This window comes from Miniopterus schreibersii (assembly GCF_964146895.1).
Source record: "Miniopterus schreibersii genome assembly, chromosome: X".
Taxonomy (NCBI): domain Eukaryota; kingdom Metazoa; phylum Chordata; class Mammalia; order Chiroptera; family Miniopteridae; genus Miniopterus; species Miniopterus schreibersii.
The window spans coordinates 81,099,152-81,118,095 of record NC_138104.1 but is presented as its reverse complement, the minus strand read 5'-3'; the positions used below and the strand labels follow the sequence as shown (position 1 = coordinate 81,118,095).

Here is an 18,944-nt window from a genome sequence, read left to right as displayed (position 1 = left end):
TAATATGCATACATTTCAAAAACAAAGCCAAGCTAAATAAAAAGAAAATAAGGGGAAAGTTAGGACAAGTTTGGTAGATCACAAGTTAAAAGGCAAAAATGTCCAGCCTCCACAACAAAACCAGTATATCCGGAAAGAAGTCATATTAAGACAGACCCTTCAAGAAATAGAAGTGAATACTAATTTAAACAAAAGAAAGATAGAAATGCCCATTTAAAGGAACCTACAGTTTTCATTTGCATTGAAGCCTCTAAGAATGGTCTTCAGTTCCTGGAGCTTCTGATGAGCTCGTGCATGAACGCTGTCAATCAGGAGTTTTTCTATTGATAAGTGATCAATCTGCATAGACAAGAACAGCAGAATCATATGTGCAATTTAAACATTTTTATTTTAAAGCCTGAGTAGGTTATCATGTTTCAAGATATTGCCTTTTAGAATCACACTAAGTGCAAACTTAAATTTCAAAAAATAAATATGTGGTACTGATAGCTTAAAGACTATAAATAACATTTTGGTGAGTATAAAACTAAATACTATATGTATCAGTTATCATAGAGATTAAATGACAGACCTTAAAAATAAAATGATGATCTGACTGAAATTATAAAATATGAAAGAAATCTTTAAATTTATGTAATAATATTAGATTTTTAAAAATAACAAATGCAGAAGCATAACAATCATTTAAAACAAGTTCCATAAAGGGTTTTAGGAACAATTAGGTAGTTTAAAGAATCTATACTAAAAGTTTAAGTATAAATGGTAAGTTATATTACATTCATTTAATTAAACCAATATTAAAATATATCGAGATCATCTACCTTCATGGCTCTTTCTACTAATTTGGAATCAGAAGCTGGCAAAGGAGGATCATGAAAAATCTGTAAAGGCTTAGAACCATCATTCTCATCGATTTTAATTGTAACTTTGTGAACAGATGCCGTCCCTGTTTTTCTCCCAAGAACCTGTTGACTAAAGAGAAAAAATACACAATTTTTTTCAACAAAGCCTGTTGACTTTTGAAATGAAATAGAGGCAATCCATTGTGGGCCTTAGCCAGAGCCTAGAACATGGCAGGCCCTCACTGTTTGTGGAGGGAATACATTAATATTGGGAAGACAGCTAATCTATAATCAAACACAATATTTGATTTACTGCATAAAAAACAACAACACCCACAGACATAGAATTTAAAAATAAAACACATGCACACAAACAAACAAACAAAAATCCGAAAACAAAACCACCTGTATTCTAAGTGGTGTCTATTCATTTCTGATTCCCTTACAGAAAATGGGAATCAAGCAAAGTTCAAATAGGGAATCGGGGACTGTAAACAGCCCAATACTAATTTCCCCCAAAACCCTCCCAAAACAGATTTTTAAAAGGCGCAACTCAAAATGTAAAACTGTGATACGCAAGCATGTTTTTTAAAAACAATATCCAACAACCTAAGTCTTTTAGCAATCTGGTATGAGCCCAGAGTAATCTAACTTAAGAATAGTAAGTCTTAGTACAAACAGATAGATGTCTACATGTTTAAAACATGCCACATTCTAAGAGAGCTGTCTATTATGGGTATCCTCTGTAGTTTATACGATACCACGGGACCTTACTACACAAAATCATATTGCTAGAGGTACACAGCTATCAGTATATAGCATATCAGACGTATGAGAGAAAAAGAGAAACAAAGAATATTTACAGCCATAGCTGGAACCCACCGGAATCAACTTTACTTACTTCCAAACTGAGAGGGAGAGGCACTTTCCAGGATGATACCTCTCCACCTGCACAAGGTCTCCCCACCTCTCTCGGATTAACATTAGAGTTTGGGAATGTAGCACTTCTAACTGAAGTGATAAGCAGAAAGAATCTGATGGATCTCATTAAGCAAATATAATACATATTACTACAACAGCCAATGAAGTACAAGCAAACTTCATTTAACAAGAGCTCTATTCCCAAAAAGCTGGTTCTGAAAGAAATTTCTGGAATTATATTTCACCAATGACTTAGCCTAAAAAGTGGTATAATTTGTGGCATAATTTTAGAAAAGTGTATATTTAATTTTGATCCAATATAAACAAACTGTAAGGTCCAAGTTGCCCCTTAACTCGTCATAGTTTAGAAAAAATGGGTAGATCAAATAGTACCATTCTTTCTCCAAATAGTACTACTTCTGATTCATCATTTTTTGTTTTTACCTGCAAAGTCAACAGTAAATTTAAATCTTGGTTTATTATAGATCTTTATTCTTCACACTGACTAGTTCCCCCAGCCCCATTTCTACCCCAAAAAAGGGGGCAGGGAGAGTTTAGGCTGCTACAGTTCAAAACTAGGGGCAGATGGAAATGTGGAGGCGAGAGGAAGACACAAATTCCTTATAAATACATGTCTCAAATTTCAGAAGGATACGTAGGCAGTTGTACATGTCCTGAAGAGGTTTCTCATCAGCAAAGAGCCTAGACTGCACCAGCTGATGGATAAAGTTGATTTGCATGCTATGAACCAAGGCTCGCCCATCTTCCATTTACAGGAGAAAACATAGTCATTAATCAGAAAAACATACAGATCATGTCATAGTATCAACTAAGGAAGCATATATTAACCGATCATGAATTTTTTGAAAAAAGAACTGAAACTATCTATGGAAACTAGAGAACATTATACTTAAACACTGAAGCCTCTAAGGTCAGTAGGTAGTTCTGATGATCATAAAAATCTGCTTCAAATTACAGGATAAATAAATTGACAAACACATTTATTATTTTGCTAAAACGTTTCAATGATACAAAAACATCAAACATTTAAATCAATACTTATGATTTAAATCCTTATTTATGATTTACCTCCTGTTTCCTTATCCTCTACTAGAATTTCTAGCTTGAGAAGACGCCATGGAACATCAGGATCATCTCCCATTACAGTCAAGGTGGCTTCAAATTCTCCTTCAACTCGAAACTTCACCCGGCCATTTGCTTTTAGAAGAAGAAGAAGAAGTCTACTTTGCTAAAAAGTAAGCAGCTTTTTGCTAACCCAGAACTTTCAGTCTTGCTTATAAGAAATTTTAAATAGATAGAATGTTTTTTCATAAATGTTCAAACAATTCAGTGGTTCCTGCATAAGCAGTAGCCAGGTTCCAGGTCATCAAGAAACCAAAGCAACTCTTCTAACATCAATGACCAATATTTTCTTGAGGCTCAACCCTGGGACTTATCTCTCCTCCAACCCCAGGTGAACTCACCCAAATACCAGCACTGTATTTTCAGGCAATAAAGAGAAATGATAAGGCTGACAAGTTACAGATTCAAACACCACCAGAATTATAGGTCAAAACTTCATAATGACATTTCTTTGAATAAAATCCCAAAAGCTTTAAAATATATATTTCTAACAAGTCAATTCTTAAAAAAAATAACCTTCAGGTACATACCAACTGTAAGATTTGCTAACTGAGGAGGAAGATCAGTGGTTACAAGTCGATGTCTAAGAATCTGGTTCAGTTGGTGAAGTGTGGCTTGTTTCTCAATTTTGGTAATTGGGTCTGGAGGAATAATTTTATCCTTCAAAAAAATTTAAGTAATTTTAAAATAATGTAGAAAGAGGCATAATTTTTATGTGTCTGTCTTAATGCAGTATTTTCTTACTTTACCCAAGAGAATCTCAACACTCATTTCTGCAGTCTATATCCAATAATAGTGACCTTTACTATCATGCATTAGAATGCCAAATGGTTCCACCAGTCACCCAGCTAAGACAGTCATGCAACATGATCTTCTTCATGCTCTATTTATGAAACAAACTTAATGTCATTAGATGGCATCCACCACTTCTTTAAAAGTATAAAATACAAAACTACCAAGGCAGTAAAAAACTACCACAATAAATTTTTAAAAACACTTCCCAAAAGCAACTAGCATGCACTATTTTCATATCTGAAATAGAGGTATGTTACATCTGCACATCTGTTTACCCTCATGGGGAAAAAAAAAAAAAAAGATTCACCCATTTTAAGAGCTACTCACTTTCTGACCCCAATTTATTTAAAAAACAAAAACAAAACACAATTTTAGTTATAGAGGCAAAAACAAACTACATGAAGTATTTGTTTTAAAAATATAAAAGTTTTTGCTGGTCTACTTAATAATGTAGTAGATCCAATGCCAAAGCCTTCAACTTTTAAGAACGGGGTGGATGGGGGGACAATGAACTTACCCTAATGCAAGTTGGCAGCCGTGGGTAAGACCCAGTAGTCAGTACATCAATGGCATATGGGATGGCAAAACTAGGTAGGCGTGCGTGGACCAGAGCATCTCTAGCTAATGAGGCCAGGCGATCAGCAGTGTCCACAAACAAGATGGCTTGTTGATCTAAAAAGCTCGAGATCATCTTTAAAGCAAAGGGTAAATGTATTAAGCTTCCTGGAAAACCAGCCACTTTTCACTTCAAATATCACTGATTCATTTCAAAGTAAAGTTCAAGGGGAATTAATATAGGTGTTCCATATTACAAAATAGTCCTTCAAAAATTTTACCAGTAATTTGAAGAAATATTTTTAAAAACAATAACTTTCTATCAATTTAAGTAAAAGGTTTTCCAATTCGTTTCTTCATCCTTACCATTACACATATAAAATATCACGTTAAAACAGAAATAGAATAGAATGCTTTCTACTACTCTTACAGACTTCTAGAGTTGGTTGGTGACAAGGAGAAAATTTTGAGATGTCCTAAATTAAATTACAGCAGGCCAGAGGGTGGGAGAGACAAAAGGGTGTGTGTGTGTGTCAATCAGTTAAGTGCAGTACAGAACCAACAAAAGGCTGCTCATACTCCTTAGCGTAGGTTGGAATTATTAACCTAACTGCCAGGTGGCTATTTCCGAGATTATCTAAAAGGAGAGAAGAGCCAGGCACCTTAGAACCCTAGGAGCCTCCGCCTCTTGTTTACACAACAGTTTTAAGGAATCCCAGAACTAGCCCTGATTCACCTTCTCTTCCACCTCCTTTGTCAATAGCTAATGTAAATCCTTTCAGAATGGCTTACATCCCCCCCACCACCACCACCACTTGATGTATGAAAATGCTTGCAAAACTCTAGGAGAATGGACATGTCTGTCTTTCCTACCCAGCTAGTCATGCTACTGGGAGTTTCCACTTCATGCCCCAAGATCAGTTTTCTTTCTTTCTTTCTTTTTTGCTAGCAATGGTCTAATAAACCCTTTCTTTTAAAAAGACTTCCAGTTAAAATCTGTTTAACAGGTGGTAATGAAGTGTGAACTCCTGGACCCAGACTGTCCTGGTCTCAATTTTAACTCTGCAACTTACCCAATAACCTTGGTAAGTTACTTAATCCCTCTGTGTCTCAGTTTTTTCAACTGTAAAATGGAGATGATTTCCAACCTCATAAGGCTGTTCTGAGGATTAAGAGTTAATGCATATGAAACCTTTGGAAGTGCCTAGAACATACAAAACACTCAATAAACATTGCCCATTATGAGATCTAGGTAAACTTCATGCCCAATATGGAGATCCTTCCTATCAGTTCCCTACTCAGTGCATTTCACAAGGGCTTCTGAACTAGTAGAGCTCATCACAGAACTGAAATCTATTTCCTTGAAACTTTTATCTTCTACTTCTATTCTGAAACAATACTTAGTCTCTCATGCCCTTCAAACTGGGGAAACCCAACCTATCTTCAAGCTAACCATTCCACATCATTTCAATTAGTCTTCACATCTCCAAATTCCTGGCTCAGCATCCTTGACCCACTGCCTGGAAATGGGTGTGTACCAGTGGCCAATTTAAAATATGGTATCCAGAATGCCACATCATGCATACACAATGCTCTACATTTTCTCAGTATTTCCATACTCATTTTATTATCCGACTTTCACAAGTCCAGGAAATAGACAAAATGAGATAATTACCATTACCTTAGAGATAAGAAAATTGAGGCTTAGGTTAAGACATCAGAGAAGCTGGAACCAAAAAAATGTTTCTTTTAACTCTTCATTAGACCAGCAAGGCCCAGTACAAGTGTTACCTTCTATGACTAGTGAAGGGGATCAAAGTTTTGCCATCCCAAAATATACTTTTTGGGATATTTTAAGCTTATTATTTTTAAGAAACAAAAGACTCAGACAGAACCTTTGACCCTCCTTCTTTCCTGCCTAAAGGAATTCAGATAGAAAAACCTGTTTAAAGGAAAGAAGCATCACTTTAGCATCATAATATAAATTAAATGTGGCAGACAGGGAGGAATCTAGCAAAGCCTGTTTGCTGGACTCCCCTCTGTGCCCCATTGTTTCTGGGTAGCCCAGCAGGAATTTGTTTACCACGTTTGCTCTTTCTCAGCCACCAGCAAATTGCCTGCTTTCTCTTTGAAATACCAGATCCCTGCTTCCCTCACCTTAGTCCAAAATGGCAGATAAGCCTCAACCTCCCAGTGTGTCCTCCAGTCTTATATTCTTATGGAACCTCCATATGTACATATTAATAAATTTGGATATTTTCTCCTATTTATCTGCCTCATGTTAATTTGATTATTAGCCTAATCAGAAGAACTTGGAAAGATAGGAGGGACTTTTTTTGTGCCCCCACACCAGTAAAATGGATTTCTATCAATGCTGCCAACACTAACTTCTTATAAGAAGCCACTGCTAACACACAGCAAGCTTGGAGTTAACTAAAAGGCCTTGATCTTTTTTGTTCATGAATCTTCATGAATCTCTAACAAGCAAGATCTGCTTTCCCATCCTAACTTAAAGCAGGACTGGAATCTGTCTGATTTTGACATATTTTGAATCCGGCTTTCTCTCAATTTCTAAACTGGTTTTCACTGAGGACACTGTAAAAATGCTTATCAGACCAAAGCCAAAACCAAAAAACAGCAAAGATCTCCCTCCAGGAGGACATGTATCAACCCTAGTGGGTGCCACAGTTTATCCAGCCCAAGTCCCTCTACCTTAAACATGGGTAATTAATGAAATGCTCTAAACCACCTTGCTCAACTCAAAATATACTAGCTTCAGCTATATTCCTTTGACTCAGAAATCAACTAAATAAAGAATAAAACTTTAGTTTTGAGTAATTTATTAGTGAATCCATGTAGGTCCCTAATGATTAGCATGTTCATTTTTTTATTTTAAGTACTAACATACCAGCTGTTAATATGACAAATAATATTCTTTAAATTTTTTTAATTAAAATTTTATTTTTCAGTTACAGTTTACATCCAATATTATTTCATATTAGTTTCAGCTGTAGAGCATAGTGGTTTGACAATCATATACTTCACAAAGTGTTCCCCAATTCCCTAAAAATTTAACTGAGCACCAAACAGACATTTCTCTAAGACAAATATACAAACGGCCAAAAGCACATGAAAAGATGTTCAACATCATTAGTCATCAGAGAAATGGAAAAAAAAACAAAAAAAAAACCACACTGAGATGCCTCGTTACACCTACTAGGACAGCTAGAATCAAAATGTCACACAAGTGTTGACATGGAGAAACTAGAACCCTACATTACTCATAGGAATGTAAAATGGGACCATTCTGGAAAACATTCTGGCAGTTCCTCAAATAATTAAACATAGGAGTTACTATAAGACCAATAATTCTAATCCCAGGTATATACTCAAGAGAAATGAAAACATATGAAACTTGTATATGAATGTTTAGGTACTTGGGGGCAACAGCTAAAAGGGTAAAAGTTTAATTTTTGAGGTGATGAAACAGTTCTAAAATTGCCTGTGATGATGGTTGCACATATCTGTGAATATACTACAAACCACTTTAAATGGGTGGAGGGGATGGGATGTAAGCTAAATTTCAATAAAGCTGCTTTTTGAAAAGCTCTAGGAGGACAAGAGAGATTTTCTCTTTTTCTTATATAAAACATTATCCAGACTGTTTTACCATTAGTCAGAGTTCTATAAACTATTTATACACTCAGCTACTCATGTAATATGTCTGGTGTGGCTAAAGATCATTATCTACTATGCACCTCTAAAGATACTAAATAATCATTAGGCTAAGAACAGAAGTGTCAAAACACAAATAATCCACTAATTCTCCAGCTGAAGGACTTTATCTTTGACATAAACACATCTGTATCTACATTCACAGAAAACACTAAAACTTTATATAAATTCAGTGAGACTTTATCAGAATATGACTTATTTGAATAACCAATTCAAAAAACTAACAGAATACTGTATTAGGAATTAATGAAATATGAATGCAATATGACTCAATATCAAAACCAAAAGTTCTGGGTTTTGTTTGATATGTTACTGAAACACAGCTCAGTAGTATCAAACAGGTAACTTAAATACCTATGGTATAATTTGGGATTTAATACCAGATTTGAAAAATTGAACAGTTGGATTTTATATACTTCAGTAATACCTAACTTTTCACTGAAAATTTGAACATCTTTAAGAAAAGATTATCCCAAAGTAACTAATTATTGGAAAGAAACCTTACGTTTTTCAGAAATACCATACCACGTTTCTTCACTTCAGCCAAAATAGGTTTATTTGGACTTGGTGCCCAATTTCCAAAACAATGAAATGAACTGTAAACTTTCTGAATAATCCTGTTAAGTATTTATAATAATGTAAAGCATTATTCTTTCTTCTTCTTTTTTGTTTTGTTAATCCTCACTCAAGGATATTTTTTCTATTGATTTTTTAGAGAGTGTGGAAGGGGGGAAGAGGGGAAGGGGGAGAGAGAGAAAGTGGGGGGGGGGGAGAAAGGGAGAGAGAGAAAGAAACATGGATGTGAAAGAGACACATTGATTGGCTGCCTCCAGCATGCACCCCGACAGGGCTGGGGATCGAACCTGCAACGGACATAAGTGCCCTTGACCAGGAACCGAACCCATGACCCTTTGGTGTGCAGGCTGATGCTCTAACCACAGGGCTAGCATTATTCTTTCAATGATGCTTTACAGTGTGCAAAAGACTTTCTGTCTACAAACTTTTATTTCCCAATCATATCAACAGACAACAGATGAATGAGGAGTTTTCCCCTATAAGGAAAACTTAATATATGGTATAAAGTCTTCTCCCTGTAAATAAACTTTTATCAATGTTACATACAAGGATGTCCTCAGTTTACTCCTAGAGACAGAAGATATGGGCTAGAATGCATCTTATAGAATTCTTCAGTTTTGTCATTGGCTTAGCTGCCAGAGCTGGAATTGAGCACTAATTTCATTGAAAATCAGGTTTTATTTTTTATTTTTAAAAAAGAAAATTATTCTAGAATTTTTAAATTCTCAACTTCTTCATAATCTCTTTTTTCCTTTCACTTTAGCAATTTTCACATCAGCCTTAAGTCTAATGAATGATAAGGGAACCTAGTGCAACTGAGGATAGCAAAGGCAGTGGGTTAAAATTGAGGTGAGATGTCAGGAAATCATGTGCAGAAACACAACTGTGTTGTAGATTTCTTTCTGAAGTGGAATTTTATGGAATTTGCAAACCCCAATAGATTGGCAAATATAAATTATTATAAAAGGTCCCAGCCCGGTAGCTCAATTGGTTAGAGTATCATCCCAATATATCAAGGTTGCAGGTTCGATCCCTTGTCAGGGCACATAAAAGAATCAACCAATGAATGCATAAGTAAGTGGAACAACAAATCGATGTCTGTCTCTCTCTCTCTTGCAAATCAATACATAAAAATTTAAAAAAATTACTATAAAAGTATTTCCAATTTAGCTTCTCAGGGTGCTAAAATAAACTTATTATGGTACCTCTATAATGGGTAGCTGCTAATTTTAATTTATCCAGGAAGCCTGATAAACTTAGAATTTTTAAATGATTTGAATATAATTTAACCAATACAAAGTTGTTTTTCTGCTTTCACCTATAAAAATTAAAATTTTAAGTGTCACTACGTAATTGAATGAACAAAAGAATTTCAGCATCAATGCCAAGCTTACTTAGAAAAGCTATCCACTTTCCCCCACTTTCCCAAAATAACCGACAGTGGCTAGGAGGCTACTTGCCCTTATAAAGCTAGGCCTGGAGAGCTGATCTCAATTAAAGTGGGTAAATGTTCTCATTATTTTAGGACTCGATTCATTTTATGACAATTACTCTACCCTTTCCAATATGAACTACATTCCTCTCATTAGAAGTGATTGAAGCAAAACAGGAAGCATCTCATGTGTTAACGCCACACCATCCTCCCCCAAGTTAAGAGCTCAAAAGGCAAACACAAAATCCCTACTAATGCTTTTTCCTCTGAACACTTCTTGTACATAGCTTAAAACTCTGGGGGGAGGGCAGACTTTAGTACCTTTGGTACGCTTCACTACATGTCACTCCTTTGAATTCAAACGAGTGATTCAACAGTTAAAAGACTATGAGCTTCTTGAGGGCAGGGGCTATGCCTCCTTATTCAAGTCTCCATCCACTATATCCCATAACCTGTGCTCAACAAGCGTTTGGAGAATAAGATGAATAAACGAACAGATAAATGCTGTTGTCAGCTCTGTGACCTTGAAGAAGCCATTTAACTTCCAGGAACCTTATTGTTTCCTCATCTGTAAAATTAGAAAATACTGACTTTGTCATATTCACAGGGTTGTTAACAGTCAATAGGCAAAATTTATGGGAGTACTTTGCAAACTCTAAAGAACCATGCAAATGTAAGTTAACCATTTCCCCCCTTTATTTCAAGTCTCCTGATGAATGTCTTCTAGCGTAATGATGTCTCCAGATATTGCCTACTCTTCTTTCTGTCCATAAACAAATATTAAGCTTCTACAGAAATATATTATACATTATCATAAGAAATATGATTATTCACATAAGTAATGTTTCTCAAAACAAATCAGCAGATATAAATTTAAAGCTAACATTAGAAACTGTGTCCATTTTAACATTCCACAAACTTATTTTATATAAAATAAAATCAAAAGTTTAACTCACCGCACATTTTTCCACTTTACCAGCATTATTAGCCCACTTTACTAAAGCTAGTAATCGAACAAAGAGTTGACGTGTCCGGCTAGCAAATTGCACTATTTCTATTTTCCTAGAAAATAGAACAATTCTTAATAAACCAGCATATTTAAAAGAGAATTTCACAGTTTATTTTATCTGAGCTAAAGTATGACTCAATCTTTGTTTAAAACCAGTACAACAAAATAAATCACCTAAAATATTTATCTAAATACATATAAACTATTGTCGTATTTTGTATACCACCTGCATATGCTTTATTTTTCACCTCACAGTCATAAATCAAAAAGAATGTTTTAGTAATAAACCACATTTAAAAAATTAATTTTATATTGCAATAAAAGTTGTTTACTAAAATATACTAAATTCACAGCTAAAGTTACTATATAGAAGTTAACTGGGTCACACAGAGGACCAAATTAGGAGTTATGAATTTCACAACTGAAATTATGAGTTATGAATTAGTGACCTTTTTGGTAAGAGAAAGGAACTGAAATAAAGCTTGAAACTGTATTATTCCTACAAAAGCAGGGGCAAAATTCCCATCTTACAAGGGCATGATTTAAAAAATTAAATAATCAAAGAACTTAACTATGCAACAAATTTCAATGATAAACTTAGATACTAAATTAGCAAAGCAAAGAAAGTTGAGTACTAAAAGTAAAAGCTAGGTCTGTCCATATCTATTTTTATTCTATACCCACCTACAATGCTTTTTCTCCCAATACTTAGCACTATTTTTATCATCTCCTTATAAAGTCTTTAAAGCTTAACTAAAGGCTTTATGTTGTCAATTGATGTGTTAGCTAGACCTCTCAACTTCATGTCATCTACAAAACTGATAATCATACTTTTCATGGTTTCCCTAAAATAATGAAAAACATTCGATAGGCCAGAACTAATGACGAGACCCAAAGAGGACACCAACCTCCCTCCAAGTGGATTCTGACCTATTAATCTTAGTACAGCTGTTCAATGACCTACAGATCCAATCCACATCTCTCCATCTCACCAACAGCAATACCATGATATAATCCACCAAAATAAAGTTTTCACTGAACTATAATCCTGACTGAAGACTACACAGTCTAGCTCCAATCGAGAGCATACTTAGCCCATAAATAACCTGACAGGCTTCCTTAAGGATCAGCCAGCAATATTACTGGTAGTATAAAGAGAAGAATCAAGGAGACAAATACAGTTATGACTTTTTGCCGGTGTCTGTGAAGGATCCAAGAGATAAAATAAGCAGAGCCTCACAGGCCAGAGTGGGGACACAGAGGAAATGTTAAATGTGCATTATGATCTGGCAGCCACCTCAGTGCCAGGAGCCTCAGTACTGTCACTCTAACTCAGGAACGGCTTACAGAGGACGTGAGGTCTCTGCTCCTCTTCCAGAACAAACATATTTATTTGTATGTTATTAATTTGGTTTCCCAAATGAGCTCCTCTACTGGAAAGACATCCCCCTTTGCAAACTAGTGTAACATGGGTTTTCTTTGACACTATGCTGTCTCAAGTGATAGGTTTCCCAGAGCCCTTCCTACCCGAGTGGAAAGAACAAATCCTGAGTTTCATTTTCATTTCTTCCTTTAAAACTGACCAGCCAAACCATAACACAAGCATGCTTCAATTTTCCCTTCCACCTCTACCTTTTCAATCTATGTCTAATTCTATCAGAAAGGTCAGTTGAGGGTAGGGGTGGAGTGTAATCATTAATAAATGCTAAAATCCTCCCTAGTGGCTTGGTATTTAAAAAATAATAAACTAAGGAACGTAAGTAGTGCCAAAGATATAGTCAAATAGCCTATGTTGTAGCCATCATTTAAACCTCTATCACAAGATTTCTTTGAAACCGTCATTTATCTTGCTCCTCTGGCCTATGGAAACATATTAAATATTAAGTTCCAAACTGTAACTGAATCAAAATTCTCTCAACTATAAAACAGAAACAACTGTAGGAAAATGTCAAGTCTCTAAAGATACCTAATAGCATCATTGTAGCAAGTGGTAAATTAGCAGCCAACTTTTAGAGTCAGCCTATTCCTTGGCTTCTTCCATTAAGTTCTAAATTTTCTACATCTTCCTATGCCCCTAAGGACTTGACCTGGTCAGTGACTTAATAAAGGTTCCTAGAATCTAAGGTCCAGAGTTGTCACACCAAGAATTGTCAAGGATGAGGAAATTACAAACAAATGTTTATGCGGAAAAAAATCACCCCAAGCTCTCTGGGCCTAGGTTTCCAATCTGCAGCCCTACCATCCATGCCCACACCCACCCACCCTCTCTCTCTCTCTCTCTCCTCTCTCTCTCTCACACACACACACACATAAACACACACACTCTCACAGATATACCAACATAGACACAGATTTAAGGTTTTTTCATACTCACCTTTCCACATCAGATTTCCTTGGCAGTCTAAGAAGAAAAAAAAGAAACTGACTAAATATATGCACACCTTCATTAAAATATGATAAGTAGTCTTTATTTTGACTTTATTAATTACCTTAGTGTTTCAGGAAAAAAAAGATAAACAGCCACTACAGGCCTGTGTGGCTACCAACTCTTTATTACTTTTATAAGCTATAAGGGAAAAACCAATGAAGTAGCATTTCTCTCCATTCAAAATGTTTCAAAAGATATTGCATGAACCTCAGACATTTAAGAAGCCTAAGTCTTACATTAGCACACTATAGCAGAGGGAGTCAGAGAAAATACTTTTAAGGCTAAAATGCTCATGGATGCAGAGCACTACTTAATTGCCAGTTTCTCCGTATCCAGTGGAACCTTGCTTCCAAGCAGTAATCCTCCCCTGTTTTGTTATGGTGGGCAAAACTGGAAGCTGAGCACACAAAAGAGCTAGTGTCAGCAAGGGTTTTACAGTAATTATGATGTTGCCTGTAGTTAGATGTAAATGATTTCTATTACTTTTAAAAGGTTTTGATTTTTTTTCTTTTTTTGCTAGTTCTCCAGTACTGATAGCCAGCAACCAATGTCAACATTTTCCCTGACAAATTATACCATTTAGCACTCTCATATCCACAGATGCTTTTAGAAAGGTCCTCCTCCCCTGTTTTGTTATGGTGGGCAAAACTGGAAGCTGAGCACACAAAAGAGCCAGTGTCAGCAAGGGTTTTATAGTAATTATGATGTTGCCTATAGTTAGATGTAAATGATTTCTATTACTTTTAAACAGTTTCAGTAAGGTTTTTCTTTTTTTATTTGTTTGCTAGTTCTCCAGTACTGATAGCCAGCAACCAATGTCACCATTTTCCCTGACAAATTATGCCATTTAGCACTCTCATATCCACAGATGCTTTTAGAAAGGTCCTCCTGATCTGCCTCCTGAATCTCCATATTCTGTAAACCTCTATCCCATGGTCCAAGACTCAACAGCCTGAACTCCAGAGTCTCCCCTAACGTTTAATCATTCTTGAAGAATACACACCAAGACCCTTAGATCCTCTTCTCTCACCCACATGCCACAGGTACAGAAAAACTAAGGCTACGAGGGAAAACTATTAAAATGAGCTCTGGCTTGTAGTAACCTACAATTCTTATGGTAGACAGTGGCATGGAAGATGAAGATATCATCCAAATAATAAAGGAAACTAGGTAGGCGCTAGAAGAACCAGCAGACCAGAAGATGGAGCAGAAATTAAGGTTTTATTGTAAGACTGGAAATAAAACAGCTGTTAAGTTCCTCTACATGTGAAAGCTCTAGAGAATACTCCCCTTGTCCTCAAGGGAAGGAGAGAGTGAGAACCATGGGTGTAAGAGAGAAACAAAAGAGTAGAGCCTTTGGGGGTTTCAGAAAGAACAGGAATCATTGTTCCAGCTCTACCCACCTGCCCCAGGGACCCTATAAGGATCATCTCATGTCAGAGGTGGTGTGATTTCACGGACAAAGGATAAGCTTTGCTGTCTGCATCCCTTTCCCCACCAATTCCTCCCAATCTTTTAAAATTCCTATACAGATAACAAATCCACCATTTCCGGCAAAAGCTTTAAAATGCTAATTTTTGGAAAAGGTAAGTCACAAAAACTTATTGGGGGCTGGGGGAGGGAGTGTGTGGCAGAAGGAGGAAGTGGACAAGCAAAGGAAAAAACACAGAAATCTGGGGCCAAAAACAAACCACCCGAAATGCCAAGGCTGTTCTTTTCTTTTTCAATAGTTCAGACAAGCAGCAAATGTGGCAAAAATGAGACTCTTATAATGTATATAAGAACACTGGTTTTACATTATTAATACATTAATCCCGACAGTTTCTACCTAGAACAAGGAGAAATACATGATTTAGCAACTTCGAAGGTAAGTCCCTAAACTAATTTTGGTCACCACAAATCGAAAGAGAAAAAAGTTATTTTATATATATCAATCAAGAGCAACAGTGACTCTTCCCATAAAATTCTCCATGGTCTACAATGACAATTCTAAAAATTCATTCACTGGTGTATTAAATCAATAAATAATTAGTTAAACCCTGACTAGGTGCCAGGCATTGTTCTAGGTCCTGGGGAAAGCAGCAAACAAATCAAAATCCCTGTCCTCACTGAGCTTCCAGTGGGGAGGAGATGGGACACAAAGCAGTGAGTAAAGGATGGAGCGAAGAGGCAGAGGGCTTTTCATGGATAGAGAAAGTCTTTCTGGTAAGTTATACCTGAACAAAGACCTAAAGGAAATGAGAAAACAAACCACACAAATTTCTGGGAGAAGAGCAAAGGCTCTAAGGGGGGAGTGTGCCTGGCACTTTCACAAGACATCAAGAGGGTAGAGTAGCTGAAACAGAATAAGCAAGAAGGAGAGTATTGGGAAATGTAGAGAGGTAAGGAAGAGAAGGCACAGATCATGTGGAGCCTTGAAGCTAAAGTGCCACATATCCTGGTTTGCCCAAGATAGTTTCTTTGGGTTTATGCCTGTTACTTTGACATTATTACTAACAGCACCATCTTTCATGCTCAAAAGTGTCCCGAATTCGACCATAAATTTTACGGTCACCCTATAAATAGGTGACTATAAAAACTTTTACTCTAAGTGAGATGGGGAACCACCGGAGGGTTGTGAGCAGGTTTAAATGGATCATCCTGGCTATTTTTTGGAGGAAAACTGAAGAGGGAAGGGGCAGCAGTAGAGATACCAGTTAGCAGACTACTGCAGTAACATAGGCGAAGGAATAACACTTGATGGAAATGTTGAAACGTGGTCAGATTCTGAAGTCAGAGATGACAAGACAAGCTGTTGTACTGGGTGTGGGGCTAGAAAAAAGAGGAGCCAGGAATTATTCCAATATTTTTGGCTTAAGCAACAACAGGAAGAATGGAGCTACTATTTATTTAGTGCGATAGGAAAGGTTTGGGGGGATTGAGGGGAAGCAAGAGTTTGGTTCTGGACTTGGTACACTTAAATGCCTGTTAATTATTTGCATGTAGGCATCTGGACATACAGTCTGGAGGTCTATGCTAGAGATATAAGTATGGGAATCATAATTATATAAAGGGCATGGGGCTAAAACTATATACCTATTCTACAGCAATAAAAAAGATGCTCCACTCTTCATAACTAAGTCCTAAAATAGTAAGACCACCACAATATAATTCAAAGAATTTCTACAAATCCCTATGAAAAAAACAAATTACACAACCACTCATAGCAGCAGTGATTAACACTTTTCCATAGCTATACATAGGATATGTGACCTTCACATACATGAAATTTTCTCATGGATACTCTTGGATTTTTATGAAATCCAACAATAAATGGTGCAAAGAAGTATAATACTACAATAATCCCTAATCATGACAGCTACTTAAGTTTCTCATTAGACAGGGGAAGACTTTTTTCTGTCCCATTTAATAAAGCACAGGACATTAGAATTGAGTGAGAATGATGTTTTACAGGAATAAGAGGAACCTTTTCAAATTCCTAGTCATCTGCAAATATTTTAACAGTCTCTAGTAACAAATTACAACCTAATATCTATATACTAATTATTTCAATGGAAAACACTGATCTGGAGTCTAGCAACAGATAAAAGATACAAACTAATGTAGATTAAAAACTAATAATTCTTACCTTTTTCTGAACCTGGAGTAAAATACGCAAAACAGGAAAGTTTATACACCCTCAAATATTATAGTGCCTTTTCTTCGAACATTGAAAATCATTACAGTATTTTGATCCTATTCTGAAGGGATTGCACCCTAATCATGTCCCAAGGCAATTCATGGGTAACTTGGTGATTTACAATTTCCCTTCATACTCCAAGAAACAGTAACAGCAGACCAGTTACAAAAATCTTTTACTTACACCAAATGAGTTAAGATTTCAAAAGTTCCAGAAACAACTTGGAACCCCCAAATCTGGATTATTTTATACACAATACATCTCCCGAGTTCAAACTTAGACAGGAGCAATTACAACCCACATTTAAAATGTACCGTCAAGGCGCTGTAAAACTGATTTCCCATCTTTGGGATTTTTTTAAAAGCTCGAATATTATGTATTCCTAAACCCTAATCTTGGGCTTTGGGCTAAAAAGCTTCCAGCCAAGAAATCAATACGGTTCTGGTGGCAACTTGATCAAAAATCCCAAAGATGAGATTTCCAATGCAAGCCTAACAACATCCATAATTAACAAGTCTCGGTTGCTTCTTCTCCAGAAAGACCCCCAAACGCAAAGCTTCTCTCCTTCACCTCCGCTATGCCCCAGGAGTTCAGATATTCTAGACTAAGCAGCCCCGCATAGAGAAAACAGCAGCCTCTAGGGGAGAGAGAGGTGCAAACCCCTCAGCCGGTTGGGCGGGAAGGGGGAAACTGGGGAGCAGGCATGGGTTTCGCGGCACTTACAGATCCGTCAACACCATGAGCTCCGAGTAGGCCCGGTGCAGTAGAAATTCGATGAGGGTGCTCAGCCGGTAGCCAGGGCTAGCCGCGGCGGCAGCAGCAGCCGCCACCGCGGCTCCAGGGGGAGGAGGCGCCGGGGCTGACGCGGGGCCGCTGCTGCCTCCGCCACCGCCTCCGGGCGGGACCAGCTGATGGTTCTCCAGCTGCACGGGGGGCATGGCTGCTCAGGGTCCGGCTTGGCGCAGCGGCCCTAGAGCCTCCCGGGGGCTCGGTCGCCGCGCCGAAGTGGGCGCGGGCAGAGTCAGCCGCCTACCGCCAGAGCGCCTCTGAACAGGAAGCCGAGCGCCCGGCGCGGAGGCCCGCCCCCATGTAGCGAGGAGCCCGCCAGCCCCAGGGACGGGAGCGAGGGGCGGGGGGAGGGCGGGGGAGCGGGACGGCTGCCGCAGAGAAGCTGCGCCTGGGCCACGGATCAGAGTCCGCTTTGCCAGGCAGCCGCAGCATCCATATTGACGGCCCAAAGCGGAAGTCGATAAGCAGAACGGAAGGGGAACCTGCAAGGGGACTTCCGACAGAACCTGGCCTTTCTCCCGGCAGTTGGGCGCCCGAAAGCTGGGGCGGGGGGGGGGGGGGCGGGGGGGGAGTGCGTGGGAGTGGGGCGGGGCCGCGCGCGGGCTTGAAAAGCGGAAGCGGGGCCGCGCGCCACCGGAAGCGGCTGTGTGGGAGGAGCGGTGTCGTCACCCGGGACGTCAGTAGTTGCCCCGCCCTTGCCCTCGCCGCCCTCAGGCTTTAAAAGGCTCCAATTTGCCTTGAGGTAACTATCCGCACTCACCAGCGGGACGCGGGTGCTTCCCGGGAGCCCTCCTAGGTGTGTCGTGAGTTGTGTTTCTGGAATCGCGAAGAAATTGTAAAGGCTGCGCGCTTGTGACTTCTCAGGTCTTTGCACCTCCCACAGTCTGCTCATGCGCCTTTCGTGGGATAGAAAACGTTTCTGTCGTTTTTTGTTTTTTTTTTATAACTGTGGGAAAAGATGCGAGAAAATATGATTGGAGGTAGAAGCAGGGCCGCTGGCAGAATAACTTCACTTTAGTGGAGTTGAATGGATGCTGATC

At 38.1% G+C, this 18,944-nt stretch overlaps 1 protein-coding gene across 2 annotated transcripts in view; it reads right to left on the bottom strand.

Annotated features, from left to right (window-relative positions):
- MED14 (mediator complex subunit 14) overlaps nucleotides 1–18,206 on the bottom strand; it is a 62,770-nt gene extending 44,564 nt beyond the window's left edge. For both annotated transcript variants that reach the window (XM_081124860.1, XM_081124861.1), the window contains exons 1-10: nucleotides 17,839–18,206; nucleotides 13,383–13,409; nucleotides 10,956–11,061; nucleotides 4,219–4,392; nucleotides 3,437–3,566; nucleotides 2,853–2,981; nucleotides 2,419–2,526; nucleotides 1,744–1,876; nucleotides 822–972; nucleotides 228–339 (exon numbers count right to left, since the gene is read on the bottom strand). In XM_081124860.1, coding sequence (XP_080980986.1) covers nucleotides 228–339; nucleotides 822–972; nucleotides 1,744–1,876; nucleotides 2,419–2,526; nucleotides 2,853–2,981; nucleotides 3,437–3,566; nucleotides 4,219–4,392; nucleotides 10,956–11,061; nucleotides 13,383–13,409; nucleotides 17,839–18,053 — 1,285 coding nt within the window. In that variant the 5' untranslated portion in view covers nucleotides 18,054–18,206. The remainder of the gene's footprint in view (nucleotides 1–227; nucleotides 340–821; nucleotides 973–1,743; nucleotides 1,877–2,418; nucleotides 2,527–2,852; nucleotides 2,982–3,436; nucleotides 3,567–4,218; nucleotides 4,393–10,955; nucleotides 11,062–13,382; nucleotides 13,410–17,838) is intronic.
- Nucleotides 18,207–18,944: the final 738 nt, after the last annotated feature.